Here is a 19,673-nt window from a genome sequence, read left to right as displayed (position 1 = left end):
GTGCTGTATCATGAACATCAGTTCCCATGGACCAGCTGTGGTTGGCTACACAACCGTGCCACACTCAATGTGGAGAGGAATGATTGTCGCCCTGTCATGACTCATGTTCATGAGCATCGAGACGGTTTCCATGTTCCTGTTGTCAGAGATTCACAACAATCTTGACAGTTTCACATTACTCGATATGGTTCTCAATTCCATGCCTACTACATTATCATTTTCTTTCTGTAAAAGCTAGTATTTCCAGTATTGTTTGATTCTTTACCCCGCATCAAAAAAAAATTGAATCGATGAATTATATAGTGAAAAACAACTAAGTTCTATTAATGTAATCTTAGAAAACCCATCATATTAATTTTTTCTTGTATTACTGTGTCTCGTTTCCTCCATGCAATATTATACCTTTCATTGTACACTATGTAGTGTTCAAGTGTGTGATAATTACTTACCAGTTCCAGACACAGATCCGTTCTAACACTAAAATTTGTCTCACTAGACAACAAAAAACAGACCTGCACAGTACTTTACGTGTTTTATTACATTATCGTTTCAACTAAACTGACTAACAAATTGAGACATTTCCTGCAAACGACTCTCTGCTCAAGATTTTTTTAACGTCATTTCCGTAACAAGCATAATTATGCATAATTAATCATAAGTAAGGAACAGCTAGTCAGATGAGATAGCACACACACACACACACTAAGGGTCATGTATTCGACACTTACCGCAGGCATAGAAGCAACTTACATTTTTTTTCCCTTGCTCGTGTAGAACAGTAACCTCCAATACAAGTGAAGTTATAATTATTTAACCTCAAAGATGTAAAAAACATTCTCAAAGCTAGAGGCAGAGACTGCACAATCGAGACACGCCTACCGTCACCTGCAAATGATCATGGACTCGCGCGGGAGTTGCAGGCTTGCAGAATGCTGCGGCAGCCAGCTGGCTTCTGGACATACAGCGCGCTGCTAGCCTGCCATCTCATTACACGTAAAAACAATCGGGCGAAATAATAATCCAGAACATGTAAAGTACTTTATGGAAGCACTTCAATGTACGGAAAACTGAACCAGAGCATAAAAACCAGCCTACGAATGTATAACTTAAAAAAAAAAAATTTGTAGTTCTTTTACCTAAGTCGAACCATACCGCGAAAGCTGACACTATGAAAATTATAAACTGCAAAAATTTTACAGTCAGCCACCTTCCAGCATAACACATTTTTAATGAACACAATATTGATAAGAATCGGTGATGAAAGAGTAACTTGTCGAGAGTCGTTTACCAAGTAGTTTGAATCACAACGATACATCGAGAGCACCAGGTTGGTTGATTGGTTAACATTTTTATTTTTAATATCGCCACAGTAGTGTACGACGGCACATGTCAGGTTATGTTTATAAGGCCTTGAAATTCTCATAATCTATTAATTTTATTTTGTGGAGTCCTAAACTAATTCACAGAAATAATTGTATAAGCTTTTTTCTAATGCTGTGAGATTACCTGGGCGTTCTTCATGGCATAATTATCACACGAGCGCGCACAAAACCATAAAAACATTTATGGTAGCCAATTTTTTAGCATAACCAATTCACATAAATTAAAATTATCTCATTAAAGAAACTTCTCGCAAGCAGTTCTCATTTTGCTAACAGATTTCGCCACTTGTTTTGAGGTAAATATTATTTTTTATGTGGAATGCGGGATGCTCTTTCACGGTCGCAAGAGCAGGAGGACTTCGCTATTCATCAAGGAGAAAAAAATTCATCTCGCATGATAGTGTTTCTCAGTCGTCTAGAGGCAGAGTAATCGACTCAGTAATGAATCTATTTTGTTCTAATTCCACAAAATAAAAATATTTTTTGAGTGCCGATTTAATTACATGTTTTCAGCAATCAAACAAATTCTGAATACAATTGCATGTCTCTTTTCGTGCAGTGAATTTTTTTTCAGCAATAATCAGGAAGACACTGAGAAAACCAATAAAATATTGCCAGTAATAATGAGCACACGGAGAAAACCAACATAAGTCTTGTAAATTCAGATCAGTGATTGTTACATTTAGACGATTAATATTTAGTAGTATGTCTAGAATAATAATACGCTTAGCATTTATCTGTTACAAAGATGTTTAGGCATAAAAATACGCATATGCTAGGCATATTATTATATTGTCTAGAATAAACATATGTTTAGCATATATCGCTTTCAAATATGGATATGCATAAAAAATTAATATGCCAAGAATATTACTGTATAAAAATGCATGTAGGCCTATATGTCTAAACGTATTCACAGTTCTGAATTTACAAGACTTCTGTTGTTTTTCCGGATGTTTCTGATTATTCCTGGCAATATTTTGTTGGTTTTCTCAGTGTGCTCCTAATTATTGCTGAGAAAAAATCAATTTCACTAAACGAATATTTTTTCTCTCTTCCTAGAGTCCATTCAAGCGAGATATTTTAGTTCCATGAAAGGGGCACCTACCTCCCCTTGTAAGTAGGCATAATATGACATTTGTTCTAAGCTATTCAATGCTGGATGCATTCAGTTAAAAACATTCCAAACATTTTCGCTGCATGCAAATTGAGAAAAGGATTAATGATCATTTTGGAATATTTGTAAACATAAAGGATACGTATTTTAATTTCTTAAAAAGGTTCCAGACGTTTATAGAAGTTTTCCAGAACGTTTCCATAAGATATAGGTACTTCAAAATTTATCTACGCCTGTAGGCTATGCCGAATTTTTTTTTATTATTTGTAGCATTTCGATATAGAGTATTCAATATTTTGAATGTCAGGGTGTTATTTACAATACACAGTACACTATAATCATAGCATTATGAACGCGTAATGGAAGCGAGTTTTAGGATACAAATAGAATGCAGCTTTATTTAAAAAAAAAAAACGAATGACGGGTGGCTTCGGCGAGAATTTTTAATATAAGTGTGTTCTCTTTACACCGCTAGAAAGATTTGTTTGCCTGAAAAAATATATGTATATTAGTTTGTATATGGCGAGGCAAATATTATGCAGAAATAAAGATTTTGTAGTCCCAAAAAAAAAAGTTTGTCAACTGTATATTTTGTTAGGTCCACAAAATCAATTTTGTTACATGTATAAGTCTGTTTGGCCAACAAAGAAAATGTTGTTACAGCGAGTGAATATGTGTTCCTCCGTGTGCAAACAAACAGTGTGGTTGTGAGTGTGGAAGAAGTAGCTGAAGGGGGGTCGCGTAGATTTTGTTTGATGTACTAGGTTTCCGACTCATTTCCGTATATGTGGATAATTTCATTTTCAATTGTATCGTTTAAGATTATTTCGTATACAACACATTAAAATGTACAGTTACGAAACATTACCACACATTTCAATTCTTTCCTTTGATTTATTATTGTTACAATTCATGCATTTAATCATTGAAATTAGTTTTTATTAAAGTACACTTATTTCGTTATAAATGGGTTCTTTTGATGCTTCTTGATGCTTTTTACTTCATTTTATTTATTTAATTACATTTGGGTACAAATCATTTTATTTCTTTGCATCATTTTTAGAGACCCGTGAATTTCGCGGATTTATTTCGTGTTATGCTAAAATTCAAATAATTATACCTTAGTGCTGCTTCTGTCATTGGTTCTCTGTTAATCTGGAGGACTGAGGGCCAATTAGAGACCCTAACTCATAGAAATGTCGAATCACAGGCCACCCAGTCGAGACGACTCACAAGTCAACAGCCAATGATCAGTTGGCATTTGCCCGAGTGTGTAGAGGATATTGCAGTCTATCCTGGAGGTCATTGAATCCGCGAAATTCACGGGTCTCTAATCATTTTATTTTTCTTTGCTGTTGCAGGCTCGACGGACGTGGAGGTGGTGGTGGACTACATCAGCCGCATGTCGCCCGTGTACCCGGCGCTGCAGGGCCGCATCGTCTTCCAGGGGGCGTCGGGCGGCGGGGAGGGGGCGTCGGGCGGCGGGGAGGGGGCGTCGTCGGCGTCCCTGTCCATGCCGACCCTGCCGACCCTGCTGGCGCCCGCCTGCCTCGCCCTGCTGGCGCGCCGCGGCCGCTAGAGGCGAGTCCTAGGGCCCGGCGAGCTACAGCAGTCGTCGGCCTGGACGCCACGCCCCTCGTGACCTAGTGGAGGGGGGGAGAAACACTTTACATTTATCATTCTTCACGCAAGTGGGGAACTAGAAATCTTGTGATTCAGCATGAAACTTCTTTCATTATTTCCTAAAAATGTGGTGACTTCTTCTTTTTTCCAAATTTTCTGAAAATACATTTCGCTTGGAGTAAAATGATTTACAAATATAATATATCCGAATGTTTAAGAGACGCGCGCGCGCGTTTGCATTGAATCAGCTTGCGCCATACGCGCCTCGAGAGGCGTGTATGGTCTTGTTGGCGTGCACTCGCCACGTCGCCGTCCCGTCTCCCCACTCCCCCAGTTGCTGGGGGAACGTGACGTCACGCACCCTCTCGGCCAGTCACGCTGCACCGCCGCCCCTGCCGAGTGCTTCGCTCACTACTGCTGCTGCTGTTCACACCCGCCTCGTGTTCGCGATGTCTCAGTCGACCCGCTGCGTGGTCTGCACCTCGCGTGTGCTCGTGTGTGTGCGTGTGGAACAAGGCCCCATCCCTGGCTCGCAGTGGCGTAGTACGAGCATACCTCGTGTAAATATAGTGTGTGTTATTTGTACACACTTGGGGTGAGTTTTAAACCGATGTGTACAGTTTAATTTGGAAACACAAATAGTGTCAATTTTGTTCTTTACATCTACATTTACCATAATATATTGAGCACTTCACTGTTTGTCAGCAATAGATGTTGAGTGGTGAGCTAAAGATAATATAATGACCTCACGAGTGTCAATTCTTCACAAAACCAGCAAAAATATGCCTTGTAGATCAAACTCTTTCTTTTGGGGTACAAAAAAAACTGGCATGAGAAGAGGTGAAAGTGATAATGGCCATCTTATATAATGGCGGTTACCTGATTGTAAGGATGACTCCTTTACTAATGCGTTTATAACTGTGGGATCCTTTCGTTTTTTTAATGCTGTATTAAGTGAGAAACTAGTCATGAGGGAATGTCCAAATTGTTTTGACGCTAACAAAACCTGGTGTATTAAAAAAAAAATACTACATATTTTGTTGGTCATTATTCTGTGTTTACAGATGCTTTGTCATTTATTTGTGGGAAATATTAAAATTTTTATTCATATTGTTGATCGATTCATAAAACTGTATACATGAAACAAATATTAACAGTTGGCTGGTTCAGATAATGACTATCATCACATATATACTAAAGAAGCTCCTCGCTGACATTTTTAAGATGCAGTTTTTTAAGAAGGATCATTTAGGCTGATGGTAATCGGAAACATTCTTTATGTGGTTAAAACTAATTTTTTTTTTGCACTTGTAATAGCTTATGGTGTTATAGATCCGAAATGGTAGCGACAAAAAACTGTTTTATTCCTAAATGATTGATTACATTGTTCTTTTAGATAAAAAAAAAGGGTTTTTGAAATATGCACAACAAAACAACAAAAGCAAGACCAGTCTCCACCTGAATAAAAGAATATTCTCACCAGCGCTGCCTTAGAAACGACAGTATTTCGTGCTGGATGTTTCGTTTTCGGCAAGAAGCCAAAGCAGAAGAGTAGACCGAACTGTAAACGTAAGATTTTTGCCTGATGAAACCAAGACTGAAAGTCGTAAAGTATAGTTAGGCTTTAGTCAGCGTGTACCTGTAAGTAATGTTCTTAGCATTCGAAACAGTGGAGAACTATTCAAAAAACATATTTTAATAGTTCATAACCAGACTACTTTTAACTGCTGAAGAAAACCGAAACTATTACGTTGTCAACAAATCAATACAGATTACATAAAAAATACTATAAAGCAATGCAAACAGTAAAACTATAATAATCTTTACACTTATGATTGTAAATATGGTTATAAACGAATATTTTATAAATCTTTTATAAATTGCAGCCGATAATATAAAATCGAATTTTAGTTTTAACTGTGTACAAATGTAATGATTGTTTTATACCACATGCAGTATTTATTACAAGTAAATATAAATCTATGGGCATCTTAATATTTTGATGTTGCACATTAACATTTTAATTTATGTAATTTTTGTGGATGTAAGTGCATCAATGGGCTTGTTAAAAAAATGAAATTGTCTTTGGAAATTGTTGGTAAAGGTTTACTATTTTAGAATTAAATTTAAGTTTGGTCTTATTACATTTCCAATTTAAAAAGTGAACAAATAAAATACAAGCTTTGTGTTTTCCTGGGTTTTATTTTTTGTAGTTTCCTTTGTAATGTAGAAATTACGCACTTGTTCAACATGTTTTAACGTCTTGCTGGTGGCTGTTCAAAGGTGAAGAGGTTTTATTCCCGATCAGAGTCTGGTATATTTCGTTTTGGAAAATTCACTTACTGGTCTGGGTGTCCCCCCCCCCCCCCCCTCAAAAATTTTAAATATTTTTTGGCTAAAAATCCATAAAAAATATCATTTATTAATTACTTGAAAAACAAGTCTATTATAACTTTTCAATCCTTGAATTCTGAGAGTTACATCCGGCGGTTGCTGAAGTAACTGCGATACCGCGGGGAAATACCAGGTTCGAACCCACGCCTTCTCAGATGCGAGTACAATGTTTCCTTTGCACCTCCTTATGCCGTATGGACACCGAAGTTGGTAGTAGTGCGGGAAGAATCCATGAAAGAGTGAATGGTGTCCCGCTGAGGTTTCCTCCAAGTCCCAGGATTCTGATTGGGTAGGACTCATACTTGGTGGTGGTGCTCCGATCGCTTGGAGCAGGCTCCAAGGGTTCCCTAGCCCGATGCGGAGTCGACGTGGTGAGCGACGACACAGCTCCGGTACTAGCCTGGACAGCTAGCAGAGGCTGGATGGGCCTCCACCGGACCACGGGTTCACCGGGTGTTTCGAGGGGTCCCAGTGTGATGTGGGAGATCGGGGTAGGCGCCAGCAGGACTGACAAGGTCTAAGGGCTCTGGACACAGCCAACTGTCTGGTTAGCTGAGTGAGGCAGGGGGCTAAGGCTCTAACACCTTCCCGATCAAAGGGAGGAGTAATCCCACGACAGTTTAGTCTCAATTTTACTTGCTCTGGAAGTTTCAGACTGTTCTGTAAGCCTACCCATAAGGGCACATATTTGGGAGGAGATGCCGGCCTTGAGTCGGAAAACAGTTGCACTTCCTCGCTTGGCTGTGATGCAGGGTGTGTGTCACTGATAGCCGTTTTTCGAATGATTACATGGTTTTTCCAGAAAAATAGATCTATAAAGCCTACTGTAACTTATTAATTTTAGTTGGCTAGAAAGATTGAGACATTTTGAAACCATGTAGAGTAAGATGGGGCAAAAATCCGCGTGGGGCAAAGGTCATATCTTGGAATATTTCGTATAAATGAAAACTGTTGGCAACATTGACACAGTCAAGAAAAGTGTCGCCATTGTGGTCGTTTATTGCAATGTGTGTCGTGCCAGTGTATAACACCTAGCAAACACAATGAGGTAAAAACTAATTTACTATAATCTGATGTAATTTTGCAGCAATACAAAACAACGTATGTCGCCGGGAACAACAATCGGGAAGGATTTATGAAACCACAGTAAGAAAGTGTGCTTCTTTGTGGTTACTGTGCATTGGTAGTAGTAGAGAATGTCAAACACAGGTAGCAGCAGAAGTCGCGCACAGGCCAGACTGCGCTCTGGGGCAAGCATCCGCAACTAATGACGGGGTAAAGATCCGCATTACGTGTTTCATGCGGATCTTTGCCCCTCGCTCGTGTATGCTTAACATAGGTCTACATAAATTAAATTGTTTAAAATAATGTTTTAATTTGAAGTCTCAGCCTCTCTAAGCTCAATATTTTGCTGTGGGTTTAGGCTCTAGGAGGGAAATGTTTTGGCAATGTAAATAGTCATTGCATTCCTTTCTTTTTCATTGCAATATCCACATATTTAACTTTACTAACTATTGCAATGCGTTCTGACTCGGGTTATGTAAATTGTAGCCTTTTTATGCAATGGCTTCGTCACTTTCAGGAAAAGGTGTGATCTGACATTGATCATTCTGTATTGCTTCTGCTGGATAATCATTCGTCACATTTGTCGCTTGAAGCAATTAACTTCTGCTGTGACCATAGCATACATTTTCTGACACTTCCACCCCACAGTAGCCAAAAAATGCAACCACTTGACAGAAGCTTTTTTGGACCACTGAAAGCTTTCTATGCTGATGAATGCAACAAATGGTTAGTGACACATCCTGGAAGAAACATAACTCCCTACCAGTTTTGTGAATTGTTCGGTAAAGCTTATGAAATTATGCAACATTTGAGAAAGCAGGAAATGCTTTTAGAGCATGTGGGATCTGGCCTATCAATTCTGATGTATTCACGAACGAAGACTTTCTTCCTTCTAGTGTCACTGATTTCGCACAAAATAGTGAACGTTGTAGTGAAGAACGTGGAGATAACAGAGCAGAATCTTCTCAAGTGGACAAAGAAGTTGACTCAGAACAGTCAACGTGTCAAACTCAAGATATTCGTAGGTCAGTTCCTAATGTGGACGATCCTAATCCTGTGACTCCTCCCTACACATGTGAATCATCAATAGTCTTAGACATAAACAAGCCAGGTTGCTCAGGCGCTAAAGCTAGAACTCCAGTTTCACCAAAAGAAATCCTTCCAGTGCCAAAGAGGTCTGAGCAAACAAAACGGAATAAAAGAAGCAAACATTCTGAAATGATATCCAGTTCACCATACAAGAATAAATTGCTTGAAAATCTGAAAGAAAAGGAGGAAAAAATGGCTGATAAAGACGAGCGAAGGGAAAAAAACTATTTGGAGTGAAGAAAGGAGGTGTTAAACAAGTAAAATCAACATTAAGTCAGACAAAATACAGTGCCCAGGCTGTGAGGCATTGTATGAAGACATACCTAAAGAGGACTGGATCCAGTGTACTTTATGTGAGGCATGGTGGCACGAAAACTGTAGTGCATATGAGGACACACTAAACTTTGTGTGTGATTTGTGTCAATGAAGCTCCAGAATTGAACCTGTCTGTAAACTACTAGATAAATGTTGTATTTTTCCTTTCACTATGTAAATGCTGTTACTGCATCTGTTAAATTTTTAATTTTCTTTTATGCCAAGGCATAAATGAGAAAAAATGATATCTTGCATACATTGTGTAAGTTGAAGTTATCTACTTTCTACTATGTCTACTATCGTTAGTCTATTGCCATTGGGTTTCTTTAACTTTTCATTGGTTTATTTAATTTCAAGTTTGTAGAGCTAGAATATTTTTAATTTTCTATTTAAATATATATCTTAAGAAAGTTATAATTTTATTTTTAAATTTGACATTGTTTTATATATATTTAAGCAATATTTTCAAATTTATGAATTATTTTGTCTATTTAAATTTTTGGACTCTTTGTGTGATTTTGTAATTTCCTGTTTACAATTTCCAATGTGGTAATATTTTACAATAAGCAAATTATAATAAATATAATGTTTTCCTGTAGATAATAAGTGTTGATCGCTGTGGGTTTAGATGTTGAAAGGTGCGGGTATTTGCCCCACTCAATTCGGATCTTTGCCCCACTAGTGGGGTAAAGATCCGGATTTGCACATCTATCGATACTTGTAACTTATGAAATAATGCACTTGTTTTCCTACAGTTGTGAATATAACTGAATAACATTAATGTGTGTGTATTCCGGAAGTGAAGAGAAAAACATTTTCCTGCTATTTGGACAGTCAGAATATCAATTTAAACCTTAAGTGCGGACCTTTGCCCCATCTTACTATGGGAACACAAAAAAAAGTCACTACAGGTGGATTATTATTGTCATCAAAGGACTTATTTATTCCATGAACGTTACTACATTTCAGGCAGTTACAATTAATAGGTAAAACTAAACAATATCATTTGCACCAGATTGTAATTGATGTGCAATACATATAGATCCAAAACAGCCTAAATTATTTTAATAATAAATGACTTTCAATGCTATATTCGTCTTTAAGAACCAGACAGCAACCTAGAAGTTACTGAATTATTGGAATTCATGACGTCGGATATGTGTAAGTTTAAACACACACTAAATACCTCTTTCATATATGACTGACATGTTTAACATCTACAAAGACTCATGTAAATAGTATTTTCTTAAAAATATAGCTCATATTCACAGCTTCTCTTCTTAGAGAAAACTATTTTGCAGTTAACAAGAAACACAAAACTAATATCCGTCTTGAGGCCTGTGAGCTATTTACATATACTAAACAATATCTGTACCTACTCGTTACGAATTTCTTGCAACGAATAATTTTGTTGTTCGGATACAGTTACTTTTTCCTACAGTGTTCATTAAATAGATTTCAAGACGCACCAAAAGATTTGTTTTAATACTTTTTCAATAATATGCAATAGAGTTCTTTCTGTTACAAATGATAATAGAATACAGGCTAGGAAAACACCGCCTAACGTTTAGGTACGAGGTACGACATATACTTGATCAGTTTGATTGAGTGACGTGTTGGTAAATATAGGCGAGCGAGTGCTGGTCAGCTCGAATCCTCCAACGTGTTGGTCCGCTCAAGATCGTTTCTGAAAAAAAAATTTACAATGAAAAAAAAAATCTTAAAAATATATTTAGATGCTATTAGGCAGTGTACGCACATCCATACATTTGCTAATGTGTGACAGTTTCGCGTATTTCCTTACCCTATGTTGACTCGCCGACTGCCCCCTGAAGCACGCTGGGATTGGTCGCGGCTCGGGCGGGCATGAGGAGGGAGGAGTTGACAGCTCGTTGACCAATGGTGAGGGGAGGGGGACACGCCTTGGCCAAGTTTTATAATGTTAACGGATGTTTTGATCTTGGGGGGGGGGAAGAAAGATGTCTACATGACCTGGCGGAGGGGCGCATATCCCCCGTCCCGCTCCAACCAAAAGTGCGGCTAGTGAGAGCGCAGTTCAGGCACGCGTCGGCGAGTCAATGTAGGGTAAGGAAATACACGACCGGACGTGGGTCACTAAAACCTTGTGGACATTTTGAGTGGCTTCAGATAAAAATTTTAAATTGATTTATGTATTGTATGTATTAGTTAGCTGCCAATTTTCATTTTAAAAGTTCCATAGGCTTACAGTTAGAAAAATTAAATGAATTACAAAACTGTAACTTTCTGAGGTTTTAAGGCAATGCTGTCGTCATGATACAATATAAATTCAGTAAAAAGTTATTTTATTTTTATTAGTCCAAATCTTACAAATTTAAGAAAGTTTAACAGCTAGGTACAATTAAGTAACTTTTTTTCTATCTATAAACCATATCATGAAGTATCCTGTAGACGTGCCTGGAAACCTTTCACTTCTGTAACTCATTTATTTCTTATTTGTACACCCAAAAAGCTTCTGAAATATAACTTAACACTTAAGTACACATTCCGTTTATATTATCACTTTTCGAAAGTTTAGCCAGTAGTGTGTAATAGTATTTCCTGCTACTGGAGTATGAGAGTGGATGGTAGATGGAGTCAATGACCGATCGTCATTTGACGTCACAACGGTCATCTAGGTATCAAATTGCCTCAAAATATCTCAAAAATTACTCAAAAACCCTAAAAATTCCTACAAATGCCCGTATTTCCTAGAAAAATATTTTATAAAGAAAATTCTTTTTTTTCCCCCCCAGAGAATCTGGATATGCCAAACTTCCCTGGAGAAAGGAAATCTTCCTGAAAGAGAGGCAATTTCCCCAGAGAGACAATTTTCCTCAAAAGCCCCATCATAGGTTATGACCTTGACATTGGCGGTTATCTTGGATTCAGTCGTCTTGTATTCTAGAACCTGTCGCCATTTTGAATTATGACATCGGGTCCGCCGTTTTGTTTTCCGCTATTTGTAATTATGTCATGTACCCCATCTTGAAAATCTGTAATTATCAGAAAAAAATTAAAAATATTTAATTACAAATTTATAAAATTTTGATAAAATTGCACTCATGTAATGGAGCTTGGAGTCCTCGTTCGAGCCCGGTGATGTAATTTGATTAAAAATGGCGATTCCACAGAGGCTACCAGCAAACAGTACTTCCATCACTAATATAAGGGAACCATAGTGATTTCACGGAGGCCATTTCGGATTGTCTTGACCTTAAAAATTTGCCATAAATCGTCAAAAATATTTTAATATTTTTTTTAGTTTTTAGAAAAAAATTTCTTGCAGAAAATCACAATACTATCTAATTCAAAAATATTTCCAGGAAGAAAATTCCCCTTTTTGAGGGAAAAATTCTAATTTTGTTTGCTCAGAAATGTCAGAGAATTTAAAATGTCCCCAAAACGGCTAGAATTCCCTATCGCCGAGCCACCCTAAGCAAACGAGATCATGACCTTGAAAATTGGGATAATATCATGGCTGCCATTTGAAATTACATCATATCCGTCATCTTGATATTTTATAATTATTAACATATATTGGGAAATAATTTTTAATTCATGAAAAATATTTAATTATAATTATTAAAATTGTTATTAAAAAAGCTCTTACATCATGGAGTCTTCGGTTAGATCACAGTAAGGGGGAAAAATGGCGATGGGCTTTCCTCCACAGATGCTACCATCATCCTGACCCCCCACCACTTTCGTTAAGGTGGATATTAAGCCAGCCGGTAAAAGACATCACTGCCGCCATGTTGGATGACCTTGACTTTAACTTTGACCCTACCATGAAATTGATCTTGACCAATGAACTTGACATTGACACTGAAATTTCACCTTGATGTCATTTACCATTTTGGATTCCACCATTTTTCAATTGCCCAACTCATACATTGCAATAGAACCTCCTACCATTTTTAGTTCTGACATCACATCCGCCATCTTTGATGATTTTACAGACTTTTTATCGATTCTGGCAACGTAGCTGCCATCCTGTTTTCGCCTGCTAGAGGTCGTTATCTTGAATTCTACCATATTGAAATAATATTCCCCGCTTATGATTGTTCCACCATTTGGAATTTTTGCATCATGTCTGCCATCTGTGATGATGTCAGCCACTTTTTCGATTATGATGTTATGCCCGCTATCTTGTTTCTGTCTGCAGGAGGATGTCATCACCACCACTTTTTTCGTTTCGAATGATGCAGCCACCGTCTTGTTTTCTTCTGCAGGAGGTTGCTATATTGTATGGCATCATAACAGCCTTCTGGTTTCCATCTGCTGAAGCAGCCATATCGAATAAAGTAATGTCCACCATCTTTGTTTCTGTTGTTTTTTTTTTCCTAGAGAGCACCAGCATTGCTATTTCTCATGCATTTAATTTCAATTTTCCATTACCTACCAATGTTGTTATGGCCCTTATCGACATATTTTAATTTTCTATTCAAAATACATTTTAAGCGAGGTGATTCTAACCAGGAAAGCTCAGACCTCTATACTGGAAACATAGGTCTTTGACCACACGGCCATATAGACCTTTAACAGACTGAGAATTAAATTACGAATATAAAAAACACATATTCGGATTGTAATTTTTTAATTCAAGTAATAACATCACCTGTTAGAGGCCGAGCTACCGTCTTAATTTTCAGTAGAGTTAGACCTCCATCCGGACTAACTAGGACCAAAGGCAATCTGCATAATCCAGGTAATATGGTTAATAAGCAAAATAATTTTTTTAAATAAGTGTTTGAATGAAGCATGGTAAGGCACATCATTTACCTTTATTTGTATAGATGTAGAATACAATTTTATTTTTTTGTGAACATTAAATAAAATGTTTACAAAAAATTAATCAAGATGATCCGGATAAACAGGGTTTTACTGTACTTACTACTAAGAGCGCTAGGTTCACGTAGTGCACACGTCGTCTGCTAGAAGGCACTGCCGACATCTTGTTTTCGATACTTGTGAACACTCCCATTTACAGTTCGGACGATGTGAAGCAGTCTGTTAAACACTGTGTTCAGAAACTCTGTCAAGATGAGGAATACTATGTCAGTAAAGGATCTGGCTGGTCTCTGTCTAGTATAAACCGATTGAAGCTGAGAATTAGTCATTCCACGCCAATGCAAGACTAAATGTTTATTAGATTTTTAACTTCCGCAAGTGTTTCTGAAGTAGAGTAGAAATTAAATAATAAATCTTTCATTTGTGCTCTGACGGTGTTTTATTTCTCGAACTTGTCATTTTTTATTTAAATTATTGACCAAGGATCGAATCAAGGACACGAACAATTGAATCAATCAGTTAATTAATGAGTGATTTTTTTATGAATTTTGAACTTTTCCCCGAATTTCTAGCTAATTAAATACGAATGATGGACACATAGGCTTACTGGAGACTGGTATACGAGGAATGTAAGACACTTTAAGAATTTTGAACATGATTATTGTTTACATAAAATTAAGTTTTTTGCATCACCCAGGGATCAAACCAAGGACAGGAATCGATCGAATCGATCAGTAAATTAACGAGTGATTTAATGATTTTTGGAAGTTTTCCCTAATTTATAGGCCAATAATTCTATAATTCCAAGAAAAGCACCCAATATTCAAAACAGTGGATGCCTAAGTAATAATAAATGAATACTGCACTTTAGCTGACAAATATAAAACTAACCTAATGCTAGTGCACTCTAGCAGACAAAAACAAGATGGCAGCCACCAGCAGACGAAAACAATATTGCAGTCTCCAGCAGACGAAAACAAGATGGCGGACATGAAGTCATACTAGCTGGCGATATATACCTTGGCATAAGTGGTGGGAGACAATCTGCCTGCGGCTTTCGTGGAAGAAAGATCAATCACAATTTTTTTTTTGCCCTCACCGGGTTCGAACCGAGGACTAAGAGCCCCATAACATAAGTGCGTTTTTTAATTAATATTTTATTAAAATTAATGAATTTTTTTTAATTTTTAAAAATTTACCGAATTTCTAGCATAAAAAGTACGGATTGTCAAGATGGAGGCCATAACGAAAATTGCAATGGTTACGTCATAATTCAGAATGGTGGAAATTTATAGAAAACAAAATGGCGGAATTCATTATGGCAGAAAGTTTGAGAAAACAAAATGGCGGATTTTAAAATGGCGATATGTTCTAGAAAACAAAATGGCGGATTCGATATGGTGGATCCAAAATGGCCGCCGGGGTCAAAGGTCAAGGTCGTCCAAGATTGCCATCGTGACATCACAATCCAAGATGGCATCCATGATGTAAGAGAGGTAGGTCATTGACCCGCTCTCGGCTCCACAGCCTGTAGCCTGGCGCCGGACCGGCTATCCTACACTACTGGCTTGTAAAATAATTTTTAAGATAAACTTTGGTCAAACACTTTGACCAATGAGACATGATATTAAAATGCTCATCGCATATTATGGCAGCTAGGGAAGACTAAAGTTAATACGTAGTTAATCATGACAGCATCTAAAGTTAACACATAATTCTTTTGTATATATAAGCCACAAACTTTTATTTCGAAGACATTCTCCAGTCCATAATTAACAGTAAAAGTCATTCCTGCCAAAGTACAGCCTGCACCGGAGACCTTATCCTCGAAATCCATGAGTTCCAGTTTAGGATGTTCACTAGCCAAATTATTACACTTTTGGTTCACTTTATGAGCACCTATGGAACTGCATGGTTGTTTGTAGGATAGGAACCCGGTGGGGACGCTAGAAGTGTCCGACTATAATCATCAGTGATCCTGAGTAAAGACTTGGTGGGGTTTACTATAATGGTGATTTTTAAGTTTGTTCAAGGTACTTTTCATGGTAAGAAACCGAAGGATAACCAACAGTGACGACATACTCTTTTGAAATGGATAATGGATCAGCGTCTATATATGAGAGCAATACCTAACATTTGAGAGAATAATTTAATCACTTTTTTTTTAAATAAACGTTTCGTTATAATTTGTTGAAATAATTCATTTTATATCCTATAATAAAAGTATATAAGTTTTCTCTTACAATCTTTGTCGTGTAACGTCCCAATATGAAAATTCTCAAAAGTAGTATCAATGGTCTATGTATCCCTCTGTCACTGTTGTTCTGACAACAGTGTTTCCAAACGTGTTGCTTTGCAATGATATTTGTGGAATGCACTCCCTTTGAGGACTATCAGGTTGGGGACCAGGTGCATGGGCTGTTCTAGACTACTGGTAGCGGAGGGAACGCTAAACAGCTGTCTCTACTCTCTGTTCCTCTTCTCAAACGCCATGGAAATGTTTGCGCTCGCTGACACGCCGCAGCACGAGCGCGAACTGTAGGCACGCGCTTCACCCTACTTCCTGGTACACATTTCCGTCGCATTCACCAAATTACTCCCACCCTATACCGTACACCAAGACCTAATATGTGACTCATGAAGAAAAAAGCGAAGTTACAGGAACGCAGTCTGTTCGGGCGTCTGACTCTTAGGGCATAGCACACTCCCGCTACACTCATATTTTAAAACACTCTTTTATTTAATGTAAACACACGGTGCCACAGTGGCGCTATCCGCCATAACATCCAGGCTTTTGACCGTGTAGTGACACATCTTTGTCTGTGATTCCCTGTCCCTAGGCAGGCTACAAGTTCATATCCAGACCCGACCTGAGTTTCTGCACACAACACCAGTCCCAGCTGATTACCTGATGCGCTACATGCTCTCACTTTTATTGAAAAAACGTATGGTGCCATAGCATGGCTATCCGCCATAGTATCTAGGCTAGTGTACCTTTGCTGCGAACCCCACGCGGGATAGCACTTTCTAATATAATTTTAATGGTTTGTTAACAATTTCAAAATGAATGATTTTTTTTTTTTTTTAAATAATCATTCCCACAAATTGTAGCTGATTTTTGCTTTGGCCACTGGGACGTATGAACCCATTTCATTTGCCCTTTGCTGCTATTTAGTCAAGTAGAAGTAGGTCCATGTTAAACCCGGTAATAATGCTGAGCTTCAAGTCATTAAAACCCATCTTCTGTGTTTTATGTGCGTCGTATTAAAAAAACGCCACTTGATAGAATGAAGAATTTTTTTCTGTCAGATAGACGTAAAACAAAATTTAATTCTGACAAGGTATGGAGAAAACAGTGTAAGCAGAAATGTTGAAAAAAAAATTATTTAGAAAATTCTGGAAAGTCTGAGGATCATTTCTTTATCTCTCTTCATATAGTTTATGTGAATGCAAAACATGTGATTGGTAATGCAGTATTTGGAGTTATTCCCAGCAAACCTGTCTAGAATGTGGCTTTCTCCATAAGTGATTATGAATTATTTCTCCGTGGGCGCAGTTCTGGTTCTGTAACTTTTTTTTCATCAAGCACTTAAAGTTGAAACATAAATACTATACATAAATGTAGGTACATCAGTAAGACGGGATCCACCTACAGACGCGTGGTCGAGGGGTGACCACGGCCGGGGTGCTGTCATAACTTAGAAACACACAACTTAGAAACACACAACTTAGAAACACACAACTTAGAAACACGCAACTTAGAAATACGCAACTTAAAAACACACAACTTAGAAACACATAACTTAGAATTTTCTAAGTTATGGCTGTTCTAAGTTATTACTTTCTACGTTATGGCGTTTCTAAGTTGTGTGGTTCTGCGTTGCGTGTTTCTAAGTTACGTGTTTCTAAGTTATGGCAGTTCTAAGTTGTGTGTTTCTAACTTGTGATAGTTCTAAGTTGTGACTTTCTACGTTATGACGTTTCTAAGTTGTATGGTTCTGCGTTGCGTGTTTATAAGTAACGTGTTTCTAAGTTATGACAGTTCTAAGTTGTGACTTTCTACGTTATGACGTTTCTAAGTTGTGTATTTCTAAGTTGTGTGTTTCTAAGTTATGATCTTTCTAAGTAGTGTGTTTCTAAGTTATGATCTTTCTAAGTTGTTTGTTTCTAAGTTACGTGGATTTTTTCAAGTTTTCTAAGTTTTGACTTTCTAAGTAATGTGGTGTTTCCACCACGGGCCTGGTACCTGGGCTCAGAGGACCATGCGGCGCAGCACGGGCACCCCTGGGTCGCGACGGGGCGTGGAGTTGAGCAGCTGGGCCAGCGAGTGGACGCCGTCTCTAGCCGGAGCCTGCAAGCACACGTCCACACGTCCACACGTCCACACGTCCACCCGTCCACACGTCCACACGTCCACACGTCCACACGTCCACACGTCCACACGTCCACCCGTCCACCCGTCCACACGTCCACCCGTCCACCCGTCCACCCGTCCACCCGTCCACACGTCCACACGTCCACCCGTCCACCCGTCCACACGTCCACACGTCCACCCGTCCACCCGTCCACCCGTCCACCCGTCCACACGTCCACACGTCCACACGTCCACACGTCCACACGTCCACACGTCCACACGTCCACACGTCCACACGTCCACCCTGCACGCCCGCCCGTCAGGCCCTCGGAGAGAGGCAAGTGCGCGGGCGAGGAGTGAAGCAGTGTTTGCTGTTCTTGGCTGCTATAAAAGTGGTGTATTTCGAGCTGGGCTTTGGGCATTTATGGGAGGAGTTATAAAAATAAAAATTGAATACATATTTTGTTCCCACTACCTCACAAAAGGCAAAAATCACGATTGTTAATCTGAACAGAAAGTGGCAATAAGTAAATTAAACACATATATATTTATACATGAAATAACAGAAATATGGGCAATTTATTTTTCTATTCTATATGTACCTATACTTATATAATATATTATTACGTTACGTCCAATCAGGCATATCTAGACAATGAAAAGCTTTTAGCGGACCAAACTCTAATATTGATAAAGGTTACAGTGTTATAAGTAGAAGAAAATAATTTTGGATACCAAGTAACACCAATTAATATTTAATGTGTGCATCACCTGGCTTGGGATGCAACTGGATGGAGGCCAGTTGCAAAAGTAGTATAAAATAGTTCCTCCGGCGGCTGGTGCCGGTACGTGAAGTGAGGAGCCGACCGCCATCTTGGATTATGACGTCGTGGTGCCCATATTGGATGACCTTGATCTTTGACTTTGACTTTCAAAATTTGCCAAAACTTGCCAAAACTTACTAAAAGTTAGCCGCAAATTCGCCAAAATTTCCAATTTAGGAAAAAAATTCACTAAAAAATATCCAAAAATCAGAAATATAAAAATTCCACTATTTAGAGGGGAAAATTACAGTTTTAAGGGAAAATGTCCCATTTTTAGTCCTCAAAAATGCCAGAGATTGAAAAGTGCTGTTAAGTGGCTTAAAGTTCGCATCTACATGCAGCCCTAAGCCGCTTAGGTCATGACCTTAGCCATTACGATTTCATGGCCACCATTTGAATTGTGTCGTCACCGTTGCAATTTTTGATAGCCTACGGCTACCATATTGAAAATTTGTAATTAATATCAGAATTTAATTGGATTTTTTAAGTTAATTAATTTTTAAATTAAATTCCACTACGTTAGTTTGCTTTTAATTAAAATTTAATAAAATTATATTAAATAAATTTTTAATTAAATTTTTTCCGAAATTATAGCTAAATAATTATGGATTTAAATTATGGCGGACTGTTTTCAAAATGGCAGAATGTTTTAATTGCAATTTTCTTAGTTAAAATTTTATTATTTTTAATTTTTTCCT

The 19,673-nt window shown here is 38.0% G+C and overlaps 2 protein-coding genes across 3 annotated transcripts in view; one reads left to right on the top strand and one right to left on the bottom strand.

The window, feature by feature from the left end:
* LOC134533718 (protein 5NUC-like) overlaps positions 1–6,312 on the top strand; it is a 116,857-nt gene extending 110,545 nt beyond the window's left edge. The window contains exon 9 of the mRNA XM_063371299.1: positions 3,861–6,312. Within this exon, the coding sequence (XP_063227369.1) occupies positions 3,861–4,078 (218 nt within the window). The 3' untranslated portion in view covers positions 4,079–6,312. The remainder of the gene's footprint in view (positions 1–3,860) is intronic.
* A 3,589-nt stretch (positions 6,313–9,901) lies between these two features.
* The window catches only part of LOC134533717 (prohormone-2-like), a 121,801-nt gene continuing 112,029 nt past the window's right edge, over positions 9,902–19,673 (bottom strand). For both annotated transcript variants that reach the window (XM_063371296.1, XM_063371297.1), the window contains exons 9-10: positions 18,044–18,148; positions 9,902–10,672 (exon numbers count right to left, since the gene is read on the bottom strand). In XM_063371296.1, the coding sequence (XP_063227366.1) occupies positions 18,050–18,148 (99 nt within the window). In that variant the 3' untranslated portion in view covers positions 9,902–10,672; positions 18,044–18,049. The remainder of the gene's footprint in view (positions 10,673–18,043; positions 18,149–19,673) is intronic.

Source organism: Bacillus rossius, chromosome 7, assembly GCF_032445375.1.
Source record: "Bacillus rossius redtenbacheri isolate Brsri chromosome 7, Brsri_v3, whole genome shotgun sequence".
In the NCBI taxonomy this organism is placed as follows: Eukaryota; Metazoa; Arthropoda; class Insecta; order Phasmatodea; family Bacillidae; genus Bacillus; species Bacillus rossius.
Note: the sequence above shows the minus strand (reverse complement) of the source record. Positions and strands in the feature narration are given on the sequence as shown.